The following is a 23,535-nucleotide window of genomic DNA, read 5'->3' on the forward strand; positions in this document are numbered from 1 at the left end:
ACATTTTATTTTAGTTTAGCTATCCAATTATGTCACAAAACACAAACCTTCATAAAACGGTACATAGGGGATTTAGGCATTTTCCTTTCCTCTGCACCAGGTAGCGGCTTCCAGGTTAACCAGTACTCCGGATCTGTGGTTACAGTACTGTGCCAGAAGAATTCTAATACGCTACTGATCAGTTCTGACCACAGAAGAGACATTTCTTCATGGGATACCTAAAAGTGAGAGAGAAAAAAAATTTAAGTCTCCTAGGATAATTTACTGGCAGCGAAAGAAAATTATTATGCTAGAAACAAGAAAAAACACTGAATAGAATGTATGTGTGACATTCTTTTCTGATGGAGACAGGGCTGGCTCTACAGTTTTTGCCGCCCCAAGCAGTGAAAACAAACTGCCACCGCTGACGGCAAAAGGAAGAAGCTGCCGCCGATTTGCCGCTGTGGTGGGCGGAACAGAGAAGCTGCCGCCGAATTGCCGCCACGGCCGGAGGAACTACCGCACCTTTCTAACTGCCGCCCCAAGCACCTGCTTGGAACACTGGTGTCTGGAGCCGGCCCTGGATGGAGATATTATCACCTTTAGTCTTTTATAGCACCATAGAGTGTGGTTTACATCTCCTCTGAAAAAAATTATACTCCTATACAATAGCTTCCCCATCAGGTGTCTGTGCCCAGCAACAGCTTCCATTCTCTCCCTTCCCTGCACACGCACACACACATACACACTGTTGTGAGGGATAACTTCACAGGCCAAGTTTTCCGAACATAATCTCTGTTCTGTGACTCTGCAACTTTGCACAATAGTGCGCAGAGTTCCACAAGCCTAGAGAACAGATAAAGCCCTGTGACAATCTCACCAAAAATACTTGTTGAGAACTTGCTGGTGTATTGAAGCCTGTGGGAGCTATGAACTCATGCCACTGTTAAATTTTAACTTTTATTTAGCCTACCCTTTCTCCCAAGTAATAAAACGTGTTGGAATTATTACTTTGTAAACCTGTGAACTAGACACAGAAAAAATACTAGTGTTACAGATATTAACACTCATTCATGGAAGTTTGAACACAAACTTCTGCAAGCCTAAATTAAACTAAAACTTGTTCTTACCTTATTAAGATGTAACAAGTGCCACAGTCCATACAGATGTTGAGAGGCAGCTGGCGTCAGTTTAAGGCAAAAAGCTACATACTGACTTAGCTCTGAACACTTGTGTAGCTGTTGATTGCTGTTCTCCCTGTAGCTGAAGAAAAGGCTATCAACAAAAAACTATGCTACATAGTATGCAACTTGAATGCACAACTGAATGAGAAAAAGTAATGTCTTGACTGTAGCAAAGAGGTGTGAAACAGGATATTGCTAGGTTCAAAATCAACTATGTGACACTTTTTCAGTGAGACCATAAACAAGTCATTTAGAGGCAATTTCACCCATCTCGTTTTACTGTTCTTTTATAAAAACATGACCTTCACTGAAATCCTAATGCTGTATTGAGTGCACCAGATTTTTTAGAAGCTCCATGAGGGAAGCTACTCTATAAACCTCATTTTCTCTGCAATGCAATAATACAGACTTGCTTTCTTCGAAGAACTGGTAATCAGTCATAAAGCACACCTACATTTAGCCACTTGAAACAATGAAAATATTTAATTTAATTCAAATGGCTTGTTTTTTTCTATATTCTCTTTGCACAAATTGCACTTGTAGATATGTCCATCTACACCATCCAATGAGCATATGGTGATGCTCATTTTGGACTGTAGATCTCTGGTTTCTCAAGCTCTTATTGAACTTTTTGCAGGAGCTCAAGAATATTACCATGAAGGCTTGACAGAGGATTGAGAATTAAGGGACTAATGAGCAGACTTAGAAAAAAAAATTACTTCCTAGTAGGACTCTCTATAAAACCGTGGGCTTTTTTCTGGTGCTGTCACAATCCATTCGACTGTCAATAAAGATTTCTTTTCATAGTCTAAATACATTATTCCAGGAGGCTTGAAAAGCACAGTTATGCTATGCCTACACGGTGAACTAAGGGGGTGATTCCCCTGCTTGCGCACACATACTTTTGCCAGCTCTCATCAAACTAGTGCAAAAATAAATAGCAGCGTAGCTCGGAGGCACCGCTGAACCAGTGGGTAGGTACTTGGCACTGCTCAGCCATGCCTCTGTTGCTGCTACAGCACTACCACCTCTACGCTGCTATTTCTACTCGCGCCAGCTCAATGACAGCCAGCACTGTACCGGAGGAGGGCATCCCCCCCACCCCGCCCCGCCCCTAATGTTGCCATAGCCTTAGTATAATCACGTCAATAAAAATCCCCTGTCTGCCCAAGAGATGATGGGAAGAAAGCTAGTAAATATTCAAGTTTAAACAACTCCTTCGACATTTCACTTTGGCTCTAGGTCCCAAGAAATGTGGTTTTGCATAAAGATAAGAATGATATATGTTGATTTGTATGCAGAGGGATGTAACACACTGATCCTCATAACTTTGCACAACAGATTCTAAATTTCATTCAAAAAACCTGCTCTTGCCTCACCTGCTTAGGCAAGCCTTAGTTACACAATCTGCTGTCAGTTTGTACTGCCAGAGCACTGCCAAATACTCCATTGCGGGCCACAACTGAATCCTACTACAGAGCTGGATTAATGAGGCAGAATCCAACTGACTGGAGACCGTGTCTTCAGTATGAATCTCTTCTGAATGACCAAGCTTAACTCCTTCTGCTTTCAGGTGTGAACACTGTAAATTCACGAACGTCCTTAATTCACCTGTACAATGGGGGATAAAAAGCACATGAATGCACATAAACATTTATTTATCAATTAACAGTCCAAGCAGCAAATCTGAAAGGAAGTGCTCATTCACACAGATACAAATGAGAAAGAGAAATATTTCTGGATGAAATAAACATACGCTAGATGTTCTGACACTGTGCTTCTGACTGTATTTGATTGTCACATATATGGCAAATTATTTACCTGGATTAACATCTTCTAAATGATTAGCTCTGAGAACCAGACCCGTGGCCTGCAGCAGTGCTTTCTTTATTTCCCATCCAGTGGCAGCAGTTTTCAGACAACAGATTTCGTCCTGCCATCTGCTTTCTCCAAAGGTAGGTCTCATCTCCAGGATGTTGAGTGCTTTGCTGAGTTCTTTCAACTGAGCAACAGACTCCATCACCAGTTTATCCTGCAAACGTAAAAAAACCCAAGAAAAGATATTTAAACAATCATTAGTTTTTGTTTCAAAGGTTATAATGACATAATGAACATAATCAGTGGTCCACTAACATCGTGCTCATGCTTTCTAAATTAAGAGTACTTGCACATGCAAAAGGTGTGCAACTTTATGCAAAACTTAACACCAATTCTTAATGCTTCATCTCCCTTATGTGTTCAATCCAACATTAAGAAGATGGATATGTTGAGATAAGTGACCAATCGATTAGTATTTAAGATTCAGTTTGTGTAAACTGGAAAAGGTAAAATAATTTTCACAACATTTTAATACTTTCATTTAACACGTTCATCTCTCACTGATAGTGAGGCATGTACCATGTGTTAACAATTGTATGACAGTGGGTTTACAAAGTCATGCCTGGAACCATCTACGCTGCATTGACATTAACTAGTTTACACGGTTAAGTCTCTCTACACCCTGCTTTGAAAATGTACCGTGGTGCTTTTCATATTAGCTCAATGCAATAATGCATTAGCTGCTTATGGAAGTTTGGAAGGATGGACTCTCCTTCCTCAAGCAACTGAATACTAGTCAATGGAATGCAGAATATGCCTCGTAATCTAACAATTGAAGAGGTAGCATCACCTGTTGGATGGTTAAGTGCTGCCATCTCTCTCTAAAGAGGCAGGGTGGGGAACATTTGAGAAGGCTGTAGGCAATTTTAAATGGCAGTTCTCTGAATCAGGGTTTCTTAAATTGGGTTGCCAGAATGTGTCAAAGGGTCTCGTAGGATGCTCAGTGAGGGGGAAGGAGGGCAGGGGTTAGATCCTGTCCCTGGTGGATGGATTGCAGAGCTCATCCCATGCTCACCCCGCAGGGGCAGTTCCTGCAGCTCCAGTCCCCTGGGGCTGGGTGGACTCAGCTTTCCGTTCCAGGCACTGTAACCTGGTGCATGGGATCCCAGTGCTGCTCAGGATTGGCCCAGTTGCCCCTTCATCATTATGACAAGGGGCTGGCCAGCCCAATTTTGGGCAGTGGTGCTGCAACCCTATGCGCCAAGATGCAATGTCACTTTCACAAATTTGGCCCAGCCCCCTGTCACAAGGGCTAGGCCAATCTGAGCAGTACTGTGATCCTGGAAGTCACAACAGAGCCAAGCCTAGCCAGCCCCAGGGACAGATGCAGCAGGAGCCACCAATCTGGTACACCGAGAGTATTTATTTAATACTTATTTACTTCTTATTACATTACTGTGTATATTATATATTGTGATTAAGAAATATTTGGTAATCCACATGTTTTTTGTACTAAAGATATTTATAGGGTTGCAACAGCCCATCAAGGTTTACAAGGCCTGAACCCAAAAACATTGAAAGCCACTGCAAGTATCCTGATCATTGAGTACTATCAGTGTGAATAGTTTGGGTATATGAGCCATTTAGCTTCAAGGGAAGTGAGGGTGAGGCAGAAATTAGATTGGATGAAGGCAGCCAAGTAGGAACCTGGAGTAAATTTTTTAAAAGTACCCGACTTTCAAATCCCGCTTTCAAAGATGATGTTGGCCCCAAGGCCCAAATTTTTAGAAGTACTTAGGCATTGCTGTGCACAATGTTGTAATGTGTAACTTATTTGGGATCCTAAGTCTCATTTTCAAAAGGGATTTAGGTGCCTAAATCAGTTACATATGGCACAGAGGAGCACAGCAGTGCTTAACTACCTTTAAAAATCTGGGCCCAAGGGCCAGATTGTAAACCTAAAGATATAGATAGGTGCCTACCGGAATTGAAATCAATGGGAGTTAGGCACATTAGGTACTTCTGAAAATCCCACCAAGCACCTATTTGAATCTTTAGGTGCCTTTGTGCCTAAATACCTTCTTGCCTTTAGAAAGCTAAGACCTACTGACTTTCAGTAAAGTTAGGCTCCCAAGTGCCTACGTCACTTCTGAAAAGGGGATTTAACTTTACTTTTTAAGTTAATTCTTTCAGAAGTTTATCCTTTTATAGAAGACCTGGAGGTAAAATTCTCAACTAGGCTGAACACTGAAATCTACCAACACTGGTTTGGTTTGCAAAGGCATGGTGCGGTTCACACAGGGGGTGTACCTCCCTTGTTCTGCCTGGTCTGAAGGTGCCACAAGTACTCCTTTTCTTTTCGCAAATACAGACTAACATGGCTGTTACTCTGAAACAAATATCCAGGACTACTTTACAGCAGAAATATCTCCATACTCATGCAACACCCTAACCTATTCGTTAAAGAACTACTACTCTGGACAATCCATCAACAATGTTATTACTAATTTAGACAGCTGATACATTTCAGAAAGAAACTCATATTAAAAAAAATGTTAAAATTAGCATTAGTCATTCTTATGAATCCAGGGAGATAGGAGTGTCCATTTGCTGGCTTGGGAAATGAGTATAATAGTACAAGAACCCTACAGAGATTTGCTGCGAGCATTAAGGAATGTTTGTAATGTACTTAGATATACTTGGAAGCAAGGTGCTATAGTTGTCCAAAACATTCCATCACAAATGGAATAATGTACCTTGAAAGGAAGAGGTCTCCCAAGAGACTTCTGCAGCTTCTTTACACCAATAGAAATACCAGCAGGACTGGCCAAACAGCTATGAATCTGCTGTGAAACAGACTGAATTTCCTTGGAAACCCTTCAAGTAGAAAGGAAAAAAGTTTTCAAAAAAGTTCAAGCGGGTAAAGGCAAAAGGACATGCAACAAGGAGAACAAGAGACTTATTTTCTTCTCCTATACTCCACTAAAAAATGGGTGCTGGACAAAATTACATACAGGCACATCTTCACTGAGGATGGGGCCAATGCTAAGAAACGTCAGAAGTTCCAAAACAAACGCATTCAACTAATACACTTGTATTTGCAGTGAGAGTGGAACATAACGAACATCAATACTTGTGCTTACAGAGTAAATGAAGCTCATCAGTTTTAGCTGGTGTATTTTAAAAAGAATGCTAACGTAACTGTTTAATATGGCCATATATGTAGCAAAGGGGCCGGGGGTGGGAAGCAACCCTTTCAATTAGTTGCATTATGCGTGAGCTAAACAACCTACTTGTGCTGCTCGTGTCCAGCCAGCATCTGAGGAATTCTGTTCATTAAATGCTTCACAACCCAGTGCCAGTGAAGCGATAGGAGTGCCAAGCCTGGAGAATCCACCGTCAGTGTGTCAGATGCTGCCCAAAACCGGTCACGCCACAGCAAGCAGTAGAAGATCTATAGGCAAGTCAGGAAAGTTATAGCCTTCCCATCGCTGAAGCCTGGCATATTACAGTACATCTTGCATTGTAGTTGAGGCACTGATGTTCCTAACTCTGCTACTCTCATAATTAGACAATATTATGTTTTAAATCAAGAGATCTATCCTCAACTGGTTTACCTATGTGTTCTAAAAATATCAGTAACTGTAGAATCCATTGTTAACTGATCCCCACCAGTGTAGGAAACAGAGCACAAAGCAAGATGGACCTCCTTCAAGGATTTTACAATCTAAATTAGATACGGACAATTCAATTCAGACAACACACCAGATGAAGAAGATATAGCGTTAAAGCAACATAATTAGTGCTGGGGATTGCCTTTAAAAGGCTTTGTTGCAAGAGGCTTTAAAACAGACTCTAGATGGAGGGGGAAACTGTTTGGTACGTCATGGGGGAAGGAATTCCAAGCATACAAAGTGGCCCGGAAAAAGGAGAGAGGGCAAGAGAGAATGAAAGACACAAAGGTTATGTTAAAAGGGAGTTTGGGGGTGTCAGGTAGGTAGAAATGAGAGCAGAGATGTAAGAAGAAATAGATTTGTTCAGGTATGAGAGGAGGATGAGAAACCTGAACTTGATGTAGGAAGTGAGAAGAAGCCAGTGAAGGGATTTGAAGAGTGGCATGATCGATGTGGTGGGAGATTTTAACAAAAGCATTTTGAACTGTTTGAGGTGATAGGAAGAGATGATATAAAAGGAAGTAATGAAAGTATGTTGAAAACCTACATGTTATCTTAGAACAGTGGTGTTTAACCTGTGGCCTTCAGACCCCTAGGAGTCCACAGACTATGCTTACGAATTCCAAAGTCGTCCGCACCACCATTTGAAACTTTTTAGGGGTCCACAAATGAAAAAAGGTTGAAAACCACTGTCTTAGAATAAAGAGTGGTAGAAAATGGACACAACAGTTTACTATAAATCTGCAGATCAGCTTAACCCCTTATACCTGACACTATACAAACAATCACATTCCACATTCTAACCAAAACCCTGCCATTTATTTCAGTGTCCATGGGACTAAAAATAGAGAAGCTCCTCCAGAATTCTGGATCCTAAATAACTGTCGCAAGAGCAATTTAAAAACTCTACTCACCTCATGCACATTGTCATCTGTTAAGGTCACTTGAGAAGACTTCACCCAGTGCAACATAAAGGCATCCCAAAGTTCAAAGAAAGCAGCAAGATTGGCCACAATAGCATGTGGAAGAGAGTTATAACTCCCTGGATCTTGATTTAAAGAACAGAACAAAAAAAAGGGGGTAAAAGTTACAATATTCCAACACCACAAAGTCACATAGAAGAGTTAATCTCTGGCCACCATATCTCACGGTTACAGTGGTCATCGCTTAAAAACTTTACAGTTTTTCCTTGCGTAACTACATATTTCCTTGGTATCTACAGCATTCCCTATTACTTCTAAGTAGGAAGGATAGGGAATACTGCAAATATGGAGGCAACACTGGTCAGTCAACTAAAGGCAACTGTGAAGTGAAAGTCATGTTGTTACCGACTTTCTTCTGAGGCGGAATTCAAACTGTAAATGCATAAAATTGCAGGACTGAAACTAAGTTTTTCCTGATATAAAAAACCACTAGCCACAGACCTCCTCTCTTTCCCTTTATTACATGCAATTTAATTTCTTCTCTGCTTGGGGAGTTAAATACAGCCAGTGAGATCAAGTTCCACCAGCGGTGTAACGGTTTGTGTGTATGTTACACTGGGATAGCATTAGAAAGGGGAATTCTTCATATATAATCAACGATACCATGGCAAGAAATAAATTGTCAATTGGGGAAGTGACAGCCTCACAGATCAAAAAGGTAAGACCTAGCAGATTTGAGCTACATAGACCCTCCTCTCTTTTCATTTGTCATTCTACTTCTCATCTGGCTATCAATTCAACTTATTGCAGTCTCTCAGTGATCCAGAAGGACAATGGTCTTTAGACCACAGAACAAATGTAAGCTTTGATATTTAGTCAGTTTTTGCCCATGCATTCTCTGGAAAAGGACAAACAAAATTACATTAAACCTGCTCAATGCAGTTGGCTCAGCAAACATACAGAATACATGATTAAAATATCTAGTAGGCAGAGTAAATGCCAATCTCTACCATTCCGATTTTACAAAATGATGCTGTATTTAATAAAATAATTTTAATATCAACTTAGAACTCTGTTTAAAATAAAACCACAATACTAGTGCCAAAAAGTTGCTATATGAGACACTAATTGGTGTTTGTCATCAAGTCTTTCCACTTAAACTATAAACAAACATTGCTCCAGTTGCACACCAAAAGGAAGTGAAAAGTCTGAAGCTTTACTCCTCTCCAATTTCCACTAAACACCTTTTTTATAGTCGTTACCAATGAAGGCATGCAATGTCACTCTCTCTCTACACACATACATATTTATTTAGGAGAGAGAAATTATCCACACATACTCTACTGGAGGGGCGTACCTACTCTACTAGAGTAATATTTTATATTGCTATAGCTCTGGTCTGCATGTGTTTCATAAACATATAAAACGTTCACACATATGATGGGCAGTATAAAATCATGCTTGGGGTAACTGAGCTTTTATAACAGAATCCTATGCAATATAACTATTCTTTTCTTGTTCATTAAACATATTATGCAGTAAAAGAAACAATGAGATAATCAGTCCTACCTTTATGGAACTCTAGAGACATTCTTAAGGCACTAGTTCTCAACTTTTTGCTAGTAATCAAGTTCTTCTCAGTATAGCTCCTTTTTTCCCGGTCAAGAAATAATATTGCCCTGAATTAAAAACAACATAAGGGTGTTAGGAGAAGTCAGACATGACCATCTGAAAAGCCTCTATACTATATCAGGGAGGGTAGAGCATATTAGGAGATTTGATATCTCAGAACTAACTATTTGAAGCGAGAATCAAAGGTCTGAACAGTGACATGTCAGATAGCTTAAATTTGGCCTGTAAAGGATGTTAAATTAAATCTTCAATTTTTAAAACTTTTCCTGGAACACACAAAATGATTTCTCTGTCTATTAACAGCTTAGACTGGACACCTCAAAAGGAAAGGTACTCGGCAATTATGCCGCAGAATCCATGCAACTACAGGTGATTATGTGGGAAGTTAGCATTTGCCAGGTGGCAAGAACCACCTTTTTACTCTGAACTCAGAGTTTTACTTTATAACTTGCCCATTCCCCCCCTTTTTATTTAAGCGAAGAGCAATAGTGGGAAAGGCAGTCTAGTTCCTTCCCTCCGTACAAAAAGGTGTTCTGAGTCTGAAGTCAGTAGCATCACAGCACCACTCCCATGCTTTCTGCTTCTTCCCCTGGTTCTGTTTTTTTGGGGAAGTATTCTAGCACAATATCTGCTAAACTACCATGTGCTCTTTCCCTATGCCATCAGCAGAGTGACAGGCTCCAGCCTGTCTATAACCCAAAAGCAGGGGCTGAAGATTTAGATTTTCATATGTTATAGCCAAACAAACCAAGACTAGGGTTTTAGACCTTATCTGTCAAACTTTAAGCAAAATGTTCAGCAGGAACATTGGCAATAATCACAACAGCATTGGCTAGAATCGCAATGTAAACTTCACAAGCCACCAGGCTTCCACTCTGCATTTGTCTTAACCCACCGGTTTGCTACAGACATCAGAAGGACAAAAAGCTGATCTGTGTGTTCCACTTCTGTATCAAAGTTCACTGAATTTCTAATGATATTCAAAAACTGCATATTCCATCTTGGATCCAGTGGCATCACGTGTTCATCTGGTAAGGCAAGTAGTTACAGAGAAAGACAGTGTTTTGCCAAATAAAAATGGTATTGCTTTTCTTTCTCCAACCCTCCAAGAAATGGTATGGGATTTCCATAAATGTAATGAGAGAGATCACTAGCAGAACTGGGGTATCATCGAGTGCAAGGGTCAATTTCAGCATGCAAAGAAGACTCATGAGGTCAGCTATTCTTTCAACTATTTCTTTATTTTGGGGATGGGACAATGCTCCAGTGCAGGCATGTGAGAGGAAGAGAGGTAGAGCAGGAAAGCTCCTCCCCACAGAGCACCCAAGTAGAAGGCAGCAGTAATTTGACTGTAGGCCCTGGAAGCTCAGTGATAAGTGTGAGGTGGTCACTGGTTAAGGCACCAGGAAGGCACTTCAGATACAGGTTCAGGTCCCTACTTCACCACAGACTTCCTGTGTGACCTTGGGCAAGTCACTTAGTGTCTGTGCCCCAGTCCCCATCTACAAACTAGGGATAACAGCCATTTTCAATGCTCCAGAAAGTTTCTGCCATCCCAACAGGCATGCCTTACTAGAGCATACTACTTCTAAGAAGGTGCACTTCTCGGCCTCACCCTGCACACCTCTAGATTAAAGCCATTTCCTTATCATTCTTTTGAAATCTATTCATTCCTTTGTCCCTGAATTCCTGTAAATGCCAAATGTTAACCCAAGATGCAAGGTGGGTGGGGGAATATCTTTTATTGGACCAACTTCTGTTGGTGACAGATAAAAGCTTTCGAACCACACAGAGCTCTTCTTCAGGTCTGGGACAGGTACTCTGAGCGTCACAGCTAAACACAAGGTGGAGCAGACTGTTTAGCATAGGTAGGTAGCACATATTCTAGAGGACCATTCAAGGTGGAGTGGCCTGTTACCCTAACATACTACCCATATTTTTCAACATTACCTACTTCCAACCAAGAAAATAGTACAAGAGTAGCACTCTCCATGGTGCCACACATGTGCTGTATAACCACTTCCAATATATTTCAGAGGGAACCACACGCCAATTTAAGGTTAATTCCAGTGAACTTCGCAATATTTTGCATATCACCAATCCACCCAACTTGCAAGTTCCACTTTCAGAGTCATAATGCATAACTATTTTTGTTAAGCGGATTTTCCCAGAGAAGCTGTGACACATTCAGAACTCAATCTGCCTACAGTCTTCACTCCTTAAAAGAAAAACAGGATGCACAAATGACTAGAAAGGAGGGGGGTGGGGGAAATGTAAAGGTACCTGTTATGTTTGGCTGTAGCAACTTGATCACACTACTGATTCCAGCAGAGAGGGGACTGGAGTAGAAACTGTTCAGCGATGCGGCACCAGCTTCTAGTTGAGTGCGCACTGAATCTGTAGGTGAGAATAATAGTTAGGAGTGTTTAGCTTTGAAGGTACAAAGCATATTTAGTCAACAAAAATACTCAAGATGTGCCAGCCAAAATCTCATCTGCCCACTTCATGGTTGCCTTTTCTACACTAACTACAGACAGCAGACCAGTCTTTCAGCAGGCCCGTAACAGCATGCTCTGCAACAATCTGATCTCAGTATTACATAGGCTTCAGAAGGCATTTTGGGATTGACTGTCAAACAGATAAAGCAGTAAACAGGGTACATGACAGTCACGACACAAGAAATCAACACATGGGAATTTCCATGTACTTCTATGATTTTTAGGGTCTGGTTTTCAAAAGTCAATGCAAGTTACGTATCTAACTCCCATGGATTTATTTATTATCTATCACTGATTTTTTCTGCAGAATCTAACTTTCAGTCAAATAATTTTCTAGCCATTTGCAATATTTTCTGGTTACAATTTCAGATAATTAATACACACATGGCTGTTGGGAGAAAAACAATAGCATCGAGAGCGTGAATCTCAACCACTGCAATGCGATATAACGAATACTGGGATTTTCAAAGGAGCTTAAGGGAGTTAGATTCCCAAATCCTACTGGGCATTTAATTCCCTTCCACTGGGATTTTCAAAGGAGCCTAAGTCTTTAATTATGATGATCATTTAAATGCCAGCATTGTGAACTATTACACCAGTGATAGAATTTGCAAGCATGCACAGTTATGTGGCTTTCCCCTGTGGTTGTACGTTCCATTCCTGTGAAAGGATGTCCCAAACAAATAGAGCTGCAAGGTATAAATATCCAAATACTCTACAATAGTTTGTTTTAATCTAGCAGGGGTTGGCCGCATAGTAGCATTTTCAGTCTCGGGTGGCTTCTGCAGGCAAGTGACACAGCTTGTCTGTTGCTAGAAACACTCTAAATTATCTGTTTCAATTAAGCAAATGTAATAAATTAATTTACAAAAAGCATTTCCAATCCTACGATAATTAAACTGGTCTATCAAATCTTTAATGCTTTTTAGCCTGCAATCTAACACTCATCATTCTGAGTGGTTAGACATCACACAATCTCAGGAAAATCCCAGTTTCGCAGAGTTTCTCTGGCTGTCCAGCTAATTTATTTAAGACTAGGCAATCTGTAAACATAATTGCATAATTTTTACAGTTTTTACTGCTGCTGTGAAGGAAAAACAATGGAGAGAACTAAATCAGTCTGTGGTAACTATAATAATTAAGAATAATACCTACCAAGCACTTGTGGTAGATTCTTGGTTAAGTGATTAAGCCATCTAACTCTCAACATCCAATCCTGATTGGATGCCTTTTCTATGAACAATTCAACAGAAGTAGATAGGACTTCAATTTCATCTGTCCAATAGGCATCCATCTGAACAGCACTGAATCGGAGACTCTCTGCATTAGTGGATTGCATAACTTTCTGCAAATCTTGCAGAGTAAGTGGCAGTGTTCTGAAATGAATGAAAATAATTAGGGTTAAATACGTGAAGACTAGGAAAAAAACACCCTAATTCCAAAATGAGTCAATTCTCAAAGTGAAATTACTGATAATTACTATGTAAAGTATCACCAAATAACCTCCACAATTTATGTGAACAGTCTTTTTGCCCCAGGTAGATAACTATTTGAAAATACCCCTATTTTCCAAATTCACTTAGCTTTTGTTTTCAGTAGATTTTTAAATCCACTTTACCATTTTTAACTGAGTTTAAGATGTCTGCTACCAGCAACTCAGTATTACGGCTACTTCATACACACAAATGACAAAGCATGGAGCTTTACAGGACAAATTACAACTGAGTTCCTGCACCAAAGAGTCCACAGCATGAGAATACAGGTACGGATGAGGGGAGAAGAGGGAAGGAAGAGAGGGCACAGGAGAAAAACAATGTTCCTTTCTTATTTTCAGATAAATATTTAACTTCAGTATGAACTTCTACGCCTTGCTCTGCCACTGACTTGTCACATGACATTGTGCATCAGTGCACTTAAAGATTTGCACAGGAAGACACCAGTCTGCCACCAGGAGTTTACAATATAAGTGAACACTAACTGAGGTTTTGCTTCAACGTTGTGAAAGTTTGAAAAATTGGGCATGAAACTGACAAGAGGAGCTCTTTCTTCTGACCACCACATGCAGGACTCAGATCTGGCAGCTCTATTTGGATAAGGAGCTCAAAGTTTGGCTATTCATCTGAAGCTACTGGACCAAAATCTCGTAAGGAAATGTTCTCAAATATCAAGTAATCCTCTTTCTGCCAGTTCAAAAAGGAGCATAAGAACAGGTCCTTTTGTGGTTATTTCTGTTTCTGGATGAAACCACGGAGTACAGAGCAGTGCTAGTATATTCTGAAGTATTAGCCACACGATTTTAAACTTCAAAGGGTTTGGATCCAAAAAGTTTTGGGCCAGTTCTTGATTGGACTTATTTGTGTATCTCCAACGTTAACATTTACTCTATGCTTTAGACCTGGAACGGCCTCCTCCATTCTGACACAGGAAGTTTCTACTCTTATTCAAACCTTTTCTGATGGCTCTCTTTTCCAATATGCCCAGCAACTAACACTTCAGAGTAAGAATGTGGGCACCCACCTTCTTCATAGTGTCAGGGTATTCAATATATTTGTTAGACTACTTAAACTGTAAGGTAGATTACTCAGTAAGGGCAGAAAGAACTGTGTACGCTATTGGACCTTAATTCAATTAATTTGTAAGAAAACTGGGGCAGGGCTGGGGAAGAGAATAAAAAGATACTTAAAATCTAAGATGCCTTGCCTTGCCCATTTCTATATAATTCTGAATACCTTAATCCAGGTTAATGTAGACTGAGAATGTTTATTCATTTGAAAATCAAAACAAAACAGATATTGAGGGTTCAGAGTAAACGTAAAAAGTTAGCCACACATCCCTGATTGAATAGCATCGTGGTGACACCATTTACTGATAGTGGATACAGTAACAGAGTGTTAAACCTGTATTATTTGTTGCTCATTCTTTAACCAAAAAAAAGTGTCTCTTGCCCACCTGCTGTTTTTCAGGCTCAGTCTGTTCAGACAATATGCTAGGACCTGTCCGTCACTCTGGACTGTAGAAAGAAGTGAGTCTTCAGCTAAAAACAGACCCGTAGGTAGAGAGTCTGGCCACAATCCCATTGCTAGCAGGGAGTCACCCCAAGTTGCATGGGAAGTCAGAGCTGAAACATGCTTCATTACCAACTCCAGCACAAGCTAAAACAGAACAGCATAGAGTAATTCAGCATTATGTATTCAAACATGCATTCAGATACTACTACTCAGGCAGGGTTTTAATTAAGAATATACATAATCTTACTTTATTACAGATTTCATATTAAAAGATCTCAAAGCACTTCAACCACAACTAAAACATATGATACTCAGCTGCTTGTAACAGCACATAATAGTGAACAGTAAGATAGGAAGCCAATACCACCATATTCAGGTGGAACTTCAGGCTGACAGAACAATTTCTCCAGGCTGTAAATCGGCTAGAGCTACCGCCTCTAACTATTGCTTGAGGAGACATGGAATGTAAATAATAAATTAACAGATCTCATCTTTAAGTCTCATCTTAAGAGACAATGGTTCACACTGCAGAAGTGGAGTAAGGAGGCTAGAAGCAGCTGGATTTGCCAGCTGGGGAATTACCTAGCACACGGGTTCAGATTAAATGCCCTATCCTACTGCATGCTCCCATGACCTCCATGACCAGTTTTAGGGGAATGCCTGGGGGCATGGAGAATGTGTCATGGAAGGCGAAGATGTAGCTGAAGTACACTGTACACTTCAGCCATTCTGTGGCACAGAAAGGCCTCTTGGGAAACCACTGCAGTATGGGTTAAGTCAGAGAATTCCCAGGGGTACTCCAGATTACACTGGGCCAAAGAAACCCCTAGAACCCACTGAACCCCGGAAGTGTGAAAGCAGTTTAAAACTACCTTTTCTCTGCTCTCCATCAGGCTGCGACTCTTGACAAGTGCAGCTCAAAACTGGGGCCTGAAACTCCCAAGAGCACAATGCTCTCCAACAGCATGCTAGGGCCTTTCACAGGACAGAGTGCTGCTTTCAGCATCACCAACCCTCCTTCTGGCAGCAGTCTTTTCTAGGAATTTCGATATTGTTGTTCATTTGTGAAAAAACACAACACAGTTTTAAGGAGAATGAAACATTTACCTTTTGGTTCATCTGGGACTGCTGTGAGCGGACGTACACTTCCCAGCAAGCTCTGTAAAAACTCTTCACTAAACCAAGGCCTCGATGCAACTGTTGTACAATTAGTGTAGTAGCATGAATCAAAGATGACAATGACAACACAGAACCTGAAAAAGCAATGAATATTAATATCAGCCAACCATTTCTGTAGAACATTCCAGATACTTTAATTTGCCAACACCCTCCCTTCTGACCATACTCACCTGCTGGGGGCACACACTATCATTCTATAGTGCCTTGAAGCAGAGCACCCAACATTAATGAAATATGCCTTGCATTACCCCCAGGCAAGGTAGCAAATATCCCCATTTTACAAGCAGAGAAAATGAGACCAACAGAAGTTAAATGGAGCATCACTAACTCAAAAATCACTTTTTGCCTGTAAATGATTATATCTGTTACAAGACAGACCTAAAATTACATTATCTGAAACAGTAGAGAAATGTCTATTTTTTCCTAGCTATTCAGTGCACAGCCAGTCTCTCTGCCTCGGCTATATGGTCACACTCAAGTTTCCCATGGGTCTATCATGCAGCCACATGGGAAAAAGACTTTTAAAAATGTGATTATAAAACTACAAAAGCACACCTGCTTCAAATCCCAGGCCTATCTAAACCTTACCTTTTTAAAAAAATTGTCTAAATTTTAAGATGATTGTGTCATTTTAAGTGACTTGGCCAAGGTCAAACATCAAGTGGCAGATTTGGGAATAGAAACCAAATTTCCAGATTCCCAGTTCTTCTCTTTCAGATGATCTCTTTCCACAGAGCCACCCACTGAGAGAAATTTTTCCATGCTAACTGAATTAATCCCAGCCTAGACAGAATGTAAATATAACTCATTCTTTATTAAATTATACTTATAGTTCTTATAAAAGACTGCACTGACAAAGGAGACAGATGTGTTGCAGACATGTCATACTGATCATGCAGAAGGAAATTTAAAGTAGTACTAAGGACCACAACACCACTTTAGCCTTTACCATGGGGCTTGAGTGATACAAGGGCCTTGTGCAAGTCTTTTCTCCTGTGCTGATTTTCAACCAGAATAAGTTTATTGTCATTCACAACCCACCTTCCCCCCCGGCTGCCCCTCTCTGCATTCTGCGGACTCTTGCACAATTCATAGCAATGTAAAGAGAAATCATAAGTGTGTGGTGGGATCTCTTGAGCTTTATAATTCACACCTAGTCCTTGAAGAGCAGAAATGAAAGAAAAAACCTAATTATACTAAAAGCATCTGCCTCTCTACTTTAACTGGACATAACGCACATTGGAGGGACCAGAATATTCCAGTCTTAACATTCAGTGCCAAGCCTAGGGCCACACAAGATATATAATGCCCAGACAGGGAGTATTTACTGAACTGTTAAGGCGGCTTGTCTCACCTGCTATAGTTTCTTTAGTTTCTGAATGTACAGCCATGAGTGCATTGCATACACTGTCTCCTTGTAAGCCCAGTCCATGCAGCAACACCTTCATGTCCAGATTGTCCAATAAATTCCCATCACTTTCCCCAGGAATGTAAATCTCAATCCCACGGTTCCTCATGGCTCGGGATATTTCCCCATGAAAAGGATCCATTGAAAGGAAAAGCCTATTAAATATGCAGAACAGATTAATAAAATAATTAAGATTCACTTTAGAACCACTAAGTTTGCTCTGCAGAGAATGCCACAGCAAATAAAATAATCAATTAAATAATGCTAATAAAGTGTTAAATACTGAGGAAAGAGAGGTTACCTCTCTTCCATAACCAGAGTTCTCAGAGATGTGTGATCCCTATCTGTGTTCCACAGTGGCTATGCATGCACTTCACATGCCTGAAACTGGAAGATTCTTTCTAGTAGCATATCTGTGCACTCTCTCTTTGTACTCTGAAGTTAAAGACTCATAGACTTTAAGGCCAGAAGGGACCATCATGATCTTATCTGACCTCCTGCACATTGCAGGCCACAGAAACTCACCCACCCTCGTAGCATGCCTGTAATAGACACATAACCTTTGGCTGTTTTACTGAAGTCCTCAAATCATGATTTGAAGACTGAGGGTATAAGAGGCAGTGCAGACCACCCACCTCTCAAGTTTCTTCTCTACTACGATCCAAAGCATAGGGGAAGGAGAGCTGGTAACAGAAAACAGACAGGGATGTCTCATCTCGAGAAACTCTGGTTATGGAAGGTAGGTAACCTCTCTTTCTTCTTCAAGTGCTGGTCCCTAAGGGTATTTCATTTTGGATGACTGTCAAAACAGGACTCATGAAGGAGGAGGGTAAAGGATGCATCAGTTGAGGAGGCATGCACCAGGGAATAGTGTCTTGTGAGGGTATGGAATGGAACTCCATGTGGCTGCTTGGCATATGTAAATAAGAGGTACTCCCCGAAGTGAAGCTGACAAAGTGGGACCACACATGGTGTAGTGGAGGAATCTCAGACAACAACAGAGAAAGACACAATCCAAAATCCACTTAGTCTTTACGATGAGACAGCTTTCCCTCTCATGCATTCTGCAAAGGCAACCAAGAGTCTGAGTGAATTCCTAAAGGGTTTTTTTTTTTTGCTTTGTAGATGGAATGGAGTCTCTGTTCCTCCTTGGTAGTGTGAGGCTCAGGAAAATATACATAAAGTTATGAACTGATTTACTTGCAAATTGGAGACTACTTTGGGGACAAATTTAGGGTGGAATTATGAGGAAACCTTATCTTTATGGAATATGGTGTAAGGTGGGTCATCCATTAGGGTTCCCATTTCTCCCACCCTTTTGTCCAAAGTGAAGGCCACAAGGAAAGCAACTTTCACAGCTAAATGGGATAGTGAGCATAGTGCTAGCAGTTCAAAAGGTGGCTTACTTAGTTACTGTTGAAAGGACCAAAGTTCAGATCCCAAGTAGGAGCAGGTTTAATTACTGGAGGAAAGGTTCTGAGTAAACCCTTCAGAAACTGCAGTTGCTGGATTCATGAAGATGGAATAGTTGTCAGTCAGAGGGTAGAAGGTGCTGACTGTTGCTAAGTGAAACCAAAGCGAGCTAGGGGAAAGAACAATCCAAGAGGGTAGGGATGCCTGTTTCCTGCGGGGACCATAGTGACATCCAGCCCAAATAGAATATCATTTCCACTTAGCTAATTAACATTTCCGGGTAGATTCTTTTCTGCTGTTGCTACGGATGACTAAGAGCTGCCAAACATTGCTGCTCTAGGTTCAATGCCCATCCAAATATTACACTGCCAGGCTAAGTGTCTTCAGATATCTGATCCTGCCTGCGTTCTGCGTCAGGAGGTCTGGGAAGGATAAAGTACTGATCAATGGACAGGATTACAGTCAAAGGAGAACAGGGAACCAAAACAGCAGCAACCATTTGGGAGCAATGAGGATGATCACCACTTTATCCTGCTGGATCTTTCTGAGAACTCGAATTAGGAGGGTTGGGGGAGAAGGTGTACATCAGATTTCCCAACAATGGAATCAGAAGGGCATCTCCTCTGGAGTTTGGACCCTGTGCTCCATTGGAGCAGTTCATCACGCACTTCTTGTTGTCCTGCAACAGGTCCAAAGTCGGAGATCCCCACTGATGGAACATCTCTCTCACATATTGTGAGCCTCCCATTCACGATCCATCAAGAAGTGATGGCTGAAGCTGCCTACCGAAGTGTTGTGGATTCCAGGGTGGTGTACTGCTGACAGTGTAATTTGATGATGGATGCACTGATCCCACAGGTGAACTGACTCTATACAAAGAGGTGTAGATCTTGCTCCTCTTCCTCTCCCCCCCACCCTCTTGTTGATACACAACTCTACCCCGATATAAGGCGATCCGATATAACCCGAATTTGTATATAACAACGAGGTAAAGCATTTCCTCCCCCTGTACCTCCCAGGCTTGCACAAGCCTGGGAGGGAGGGGGGAGAAGCGGAGCGGCGGCACGCTCAGGCGAGGAGGCGGAGTGGAGGTGAGATCGGGCGGGGCGGGGGGCGCACGGGGAGGGCCGCAGCAAGTAACTGGGGAGGTGGGGCGCAGAGGAACCGCTCCCCGCCCCAGCTCACCTCTACTCCGCCTCCTCCCCCAAGCGTGCCGCTGCTCCGCTTCTCCCCGCTCCCTCCCTCCCAGGCTTGCCGCGCCAAACAGCTGATTCGTGGCAAGCCTCGAAGGGAAAGAGGGAAGGGGGGGAGAAGCGGCGCGGCGGCATGCTCAGGGGAAGAGGCAGAGATGAGCTGGGATGGGGAGCTGCCAGTGGGTGCTCTGCACCCATCAATTTTTCTCCATGGGTGCTCCAGTCCCGGAGCACCCACGCAGTTGGCACCTATGGCGGCAGCATGTCTGGCTCCGACACGCTGCTCTGAGCATCGTGTTAAGGGGGCCGGGCCAGGGGGTTGGATAAGGGGCAGAGGGTCTCGGGGGGCGGTCAGGGAACAGGGAGCAGGGGGGGTTGGATGGGTCAGGGGTTCTGAGGGGTCCGTCGGGGGCAGGAAGTAGGTGGGAATCGGAGAGGGGGCGGGGCCAGGCTGTTTGGGGAGGCACAGCCTTCCCTACCCAGCCCTCCATAGCAAGTTCGATATAACACGGTTTCACATATAACGCAGTAAGATTTTTTGGCTCCCGAGGACCGCGTTATATCGGGGTAGAGGTGTATAATATATTGGTCATATTGTCCAACATCACTGGACATGTTGGGAGTGAATAAGTAGTAAGCATCTTTTGCAGGCCTCCGAGACTAATTTCTGTTCTAGTAGATTTATACACATTCTTGGCTCACAGGAGGGTCCATGTCCCCTCAGCTCTATGTTCATCTAGACATGCACTACAATTTAACAGAGACATGTCCGTGATTAACATCTTCTGGGGAGGCGGTGGAGTGAAAGGAACTCCCACACACACCTGTTCTTTGTCTTGCCACAAAGTTAGAGCATCCCACACACTGTTAGGGATTGTCCCTACTGTGCTTGCTTAGCACATAAACCATGCAAAGCCAGGCATGTAGGCACTGGAGTCAGAGTCTGGAAAACTGGGTAATTTCGGCATAAGACAGATGAGGTACGTCCAAACCAATGTTTGTGCACTCTTTCTGAGAAGGCGGATCAGAATGCTCGTGGATTGGAATCTGTCTCTGGAAAGGCTGGCTCTGAGTGAGTCCAGAGATGCTCCCATGAAATCTATAGCCTGTGATGGTGCTGAAGTGTAGTTGTAGCCATGTCAGTCCCAGATACTAGAGACACAAGAGGGGTGAGGTAATATCTTTTACTGGACCAGCTGCTGTTGGAGAGAGAGAGAGAAAAGCCTTTCAGCTCTGTGTGGCTTGAAATCTTCTCTCTCTCTCACCAATGGAAGCTGGTCCAAAAAAAGGTATTACCTCATCCTCCTTGGTGCCAAAGTGGACTTTTCTACATTTATACAGATTTCTAACGCTGTTAGGAGCGTAAGCAAGGATGAAGTTGATGAGATTACCTCGTGACAAGATTTCCATGCCAGGAAGAAGGGAGAGCAGTGTGGTGAAGAGGAAAACCCCCAAAGGGGAAAAACAGACTCCCAAGACCCTAACTATACTAAAACTATCTAACAAGATGTGTTTTTGAACTATTTACACATAAAGTTGAAGGACGAGTTTTGAGGACACTGGAGTGTTCCATCTCACACCGTGCAGCAGTAAGAAGGAATTGGAGAAGTGCCCAGTCTGTACTGTCCCTTATAGCCTTGGTTCAGAACACGAGGAGACACAGTACTTAGGTGTGGACCAAAACGGACATTACTAACAAGAATCTTCCAATCCCACAGTGGACCAGCATGCACGGAACTTACTCAGGCAGATTCCCAGTGAACTCAATGTGAGTTCAGTTTATGTAAGTTCACCTTAGCATTAGGACACAAATTTATGTTAACTTCCCTTTAAAGTTATTTGGATCAATTATATAAAGCACCCTCTGCCTCTGTTCTGCCTCTCTATTTGGACAGAAAGAGGTGTTAAACTCATTCAGCAAAAACCCAAAAACACAGGCAAATTCTTCTGTGGTCACCCCCTAACAAGACATTCTTGCTGCAGAAGGCTATTTAGATGTGAAGAGATTTTGGAGGACAGTAGAAAACCATCCAATTGTAACAATGCTGGAGTTGCTATGTGCCCTCAGAGCATTTAAATTGCCACTACCAGTGTAAGTTGTTTTTTCAGTCAAAACCCAACAAAAATATAAAGTAACTTCACAGAAGTAAAGAAATGGAGCACCTGAAATTCGGATGAGGGGCAACAGTAGGGGTGGTGCCATCTATCACACCTCTCTCACTCATGGTAAGGACGCCCCCAGGTTCGAGTAGAGCATTCAAGCGGTCCAGCACTGATGGACTACATTCAAAAGAAAGTTTACATGAGTTGCAAATTATCTTTCATCATCAATCCCACAGTTAATCAAAACACTATAATCCAAAAATGAAGAGCTGAAGTGGTAATCAAAGCAGTTGGAAAAGAACTTTTACTAACTAGATACTGTGCCATCAGACTAACTTTTTCAGCTTTAGAAAATTTTTATGAACGACTGAAGGGCCAAGTGAACAAGGGAGGTAGAAAGAGGTTTATTGACTGAAGAAATGAAATTACTGTATGCTCTTACTTGCAGAAGTTTACATTGTCCATTAAAAGCCAGTCCCCAGATTGCAACGCCTGAATCAACATTCCATCAACCCATTCAAAAGTGCCATGACTGTTACCATCCACAGACTGAACAAGCTGCAGCCTGAAATGTCGAAATTCTTCCATCAGTCTCGAAAACTCTGAAACAGAACACATCTTGTAATCACTACTTCTATTACTGGCCAAGACAGCCTTCATTTCCAGTGAAGTGACAAGCTAGTAGTTTACTGAGTAAACTAAATGAGCCACTGCTGGATTTCACATTTCCTCCACATTAGAGAACTATGTAATTTAGGCCCTTATGCAACTGGATCCATGTGCCCAAGATCTACATGGATACAGGGTCTTGGCAGGGTGGATACAGCTGCAAGATTTGGAACTTAGAGTCTACTACATCTAACACAGGGGGCGAGGTTAATAGATACTAATGGTGCATTTTTATTAAATGCTGAAAAGGGCAGTTGACAGGATTTAATTAGAAATGCATCACCCTCCTGAAATTGATGAAAATGTGTCCACTTTTTATTCTAGACATTAACTGCAAGAACAAACATCCCCAAGTTCCCCTCTTCAGAGGGGCAAGACAAGGATGCCAACTACCTCCATAACCATTTCCTTTAGCTTTGGAAATCCAGCCATTGGAATTAGAAAGACAGTGGTAAAAATTTGTGGAGAGGAAGACCATAAAATAAATCTTATATGCAACAATATTCTACTATTAAAATCAAGATGCAGATATCAATACAACTGCTATCGAACATCTCTCAATTTGGCCTTGTAATTGGTTATAAAGTTGAACTGGGAGGATTTACTATTGTCAATTTAATCCAACAGTTCCCTTTCCCTCCATTTGTTTGTTACATGCATATATTTTGCATGCTATGAACTCCCCACAGGCACAGGAGTCCACCCACACCAAACTCACTGAAGTTCTGGGGTTCTCGATTATAAGCTCTTTGAGGCATGAGCTGTCCCTCATTACATATTTGTAAAATATCCAGTACAACAAGACCCTGATTTTGGCTGCTGCGCAGTACCATAGTACATTTGTATAATAAAAC

General features: G+C 41.8%; 1 protein-coding gene across 6 annotated transcripts in view; it reads right to left on the bottom strand.

Moving 5' to 3' along the window:
- MDN1 (midasin AAA ATPase 1) overlaps nt 1–23,535 on the bottom strand; it is a 163,263-nt gene that overhangs the window by 52,301 nt on the left and 87,427 nt on the right. For 4 of the 6 annotated variants that reach the window (XR_012157991.2, XM_073336750.2, XM_073336747.2 and 1 more), the window contains 16 exons: nt 22,455–22,614; nt 22,073–22,189; nt 17,250–17,458; nt 15,824–15,969; nt 14,658–14,860; nt 12,864–13,084; nt 11,494–11,607; nt 10,106–10,238; nt 9,148–9,257; nt 7,570–7,703; nt 6,275–6,435; nt 5,738–5,858; nt 2,985–3,195; nt 2,543–2,774; nt 1,110–1,254; nt 48–218 (listed from right to left, as the gene is read on the bottom strand). Coding sequence is in view for 5 of the 6 variants with exons in the window: in XM_073336750.2 (XP_073192851.2) it covers nt 48–218; nt 1,110–1,254; nt 2,543–2,774; nt 2,985–3,195; nt 5,738–5,858; nt 6,275–6,435; nt 7,570–7,703; nt 9,148–9,257; nt 10,106–10,238; nt 11,494–11,607; nt 12,864–13,084; nt 14,658–14,860; nt 15,824–15,969; nt 17,250–17,458; nt 22,073–22,189; nt 22,455–22,614 (2,588 nt within the window). In the remaining variant the exon portion in view is untranslated. The remainder of the gene's footprint in view (nt 1–47; nt 219–1,109; nt 1,255–2,542; nt 2,775–2,984; nt 3,196–5,737; nt 5,859–6,274; nt 6,436–7,569; nt 7,704–9,147; nt 9,258–10,105; nt 10,239–11,493; nt 11,608–12,863; nt 13,085–14,657; nt 14,861–15,823; nt 15,970–17,249; nt 17,459–22,072; nt 22,190–22,454; nt 22,615–23,535) is intronic. The other 2 variants (XM_073336749.2, XM_073336748.2) reach the window with 2 other exon arrangements.

Source organism: Lepidochelys kempii, chromosome 3, assembly GCF_965140285.1.
Source record: "Lepidochelys kempii isolate rLepKem1 chromosome 3, rLepKem1.hap1, whole genome shotgun sequence".
In the NCBI taxonomy this organism is placed as follows: Eukaryota; Metazoa; Chordata; order Testudines; family Cheloniidae; genus Lepidochelys; species Lepidochelys kempii.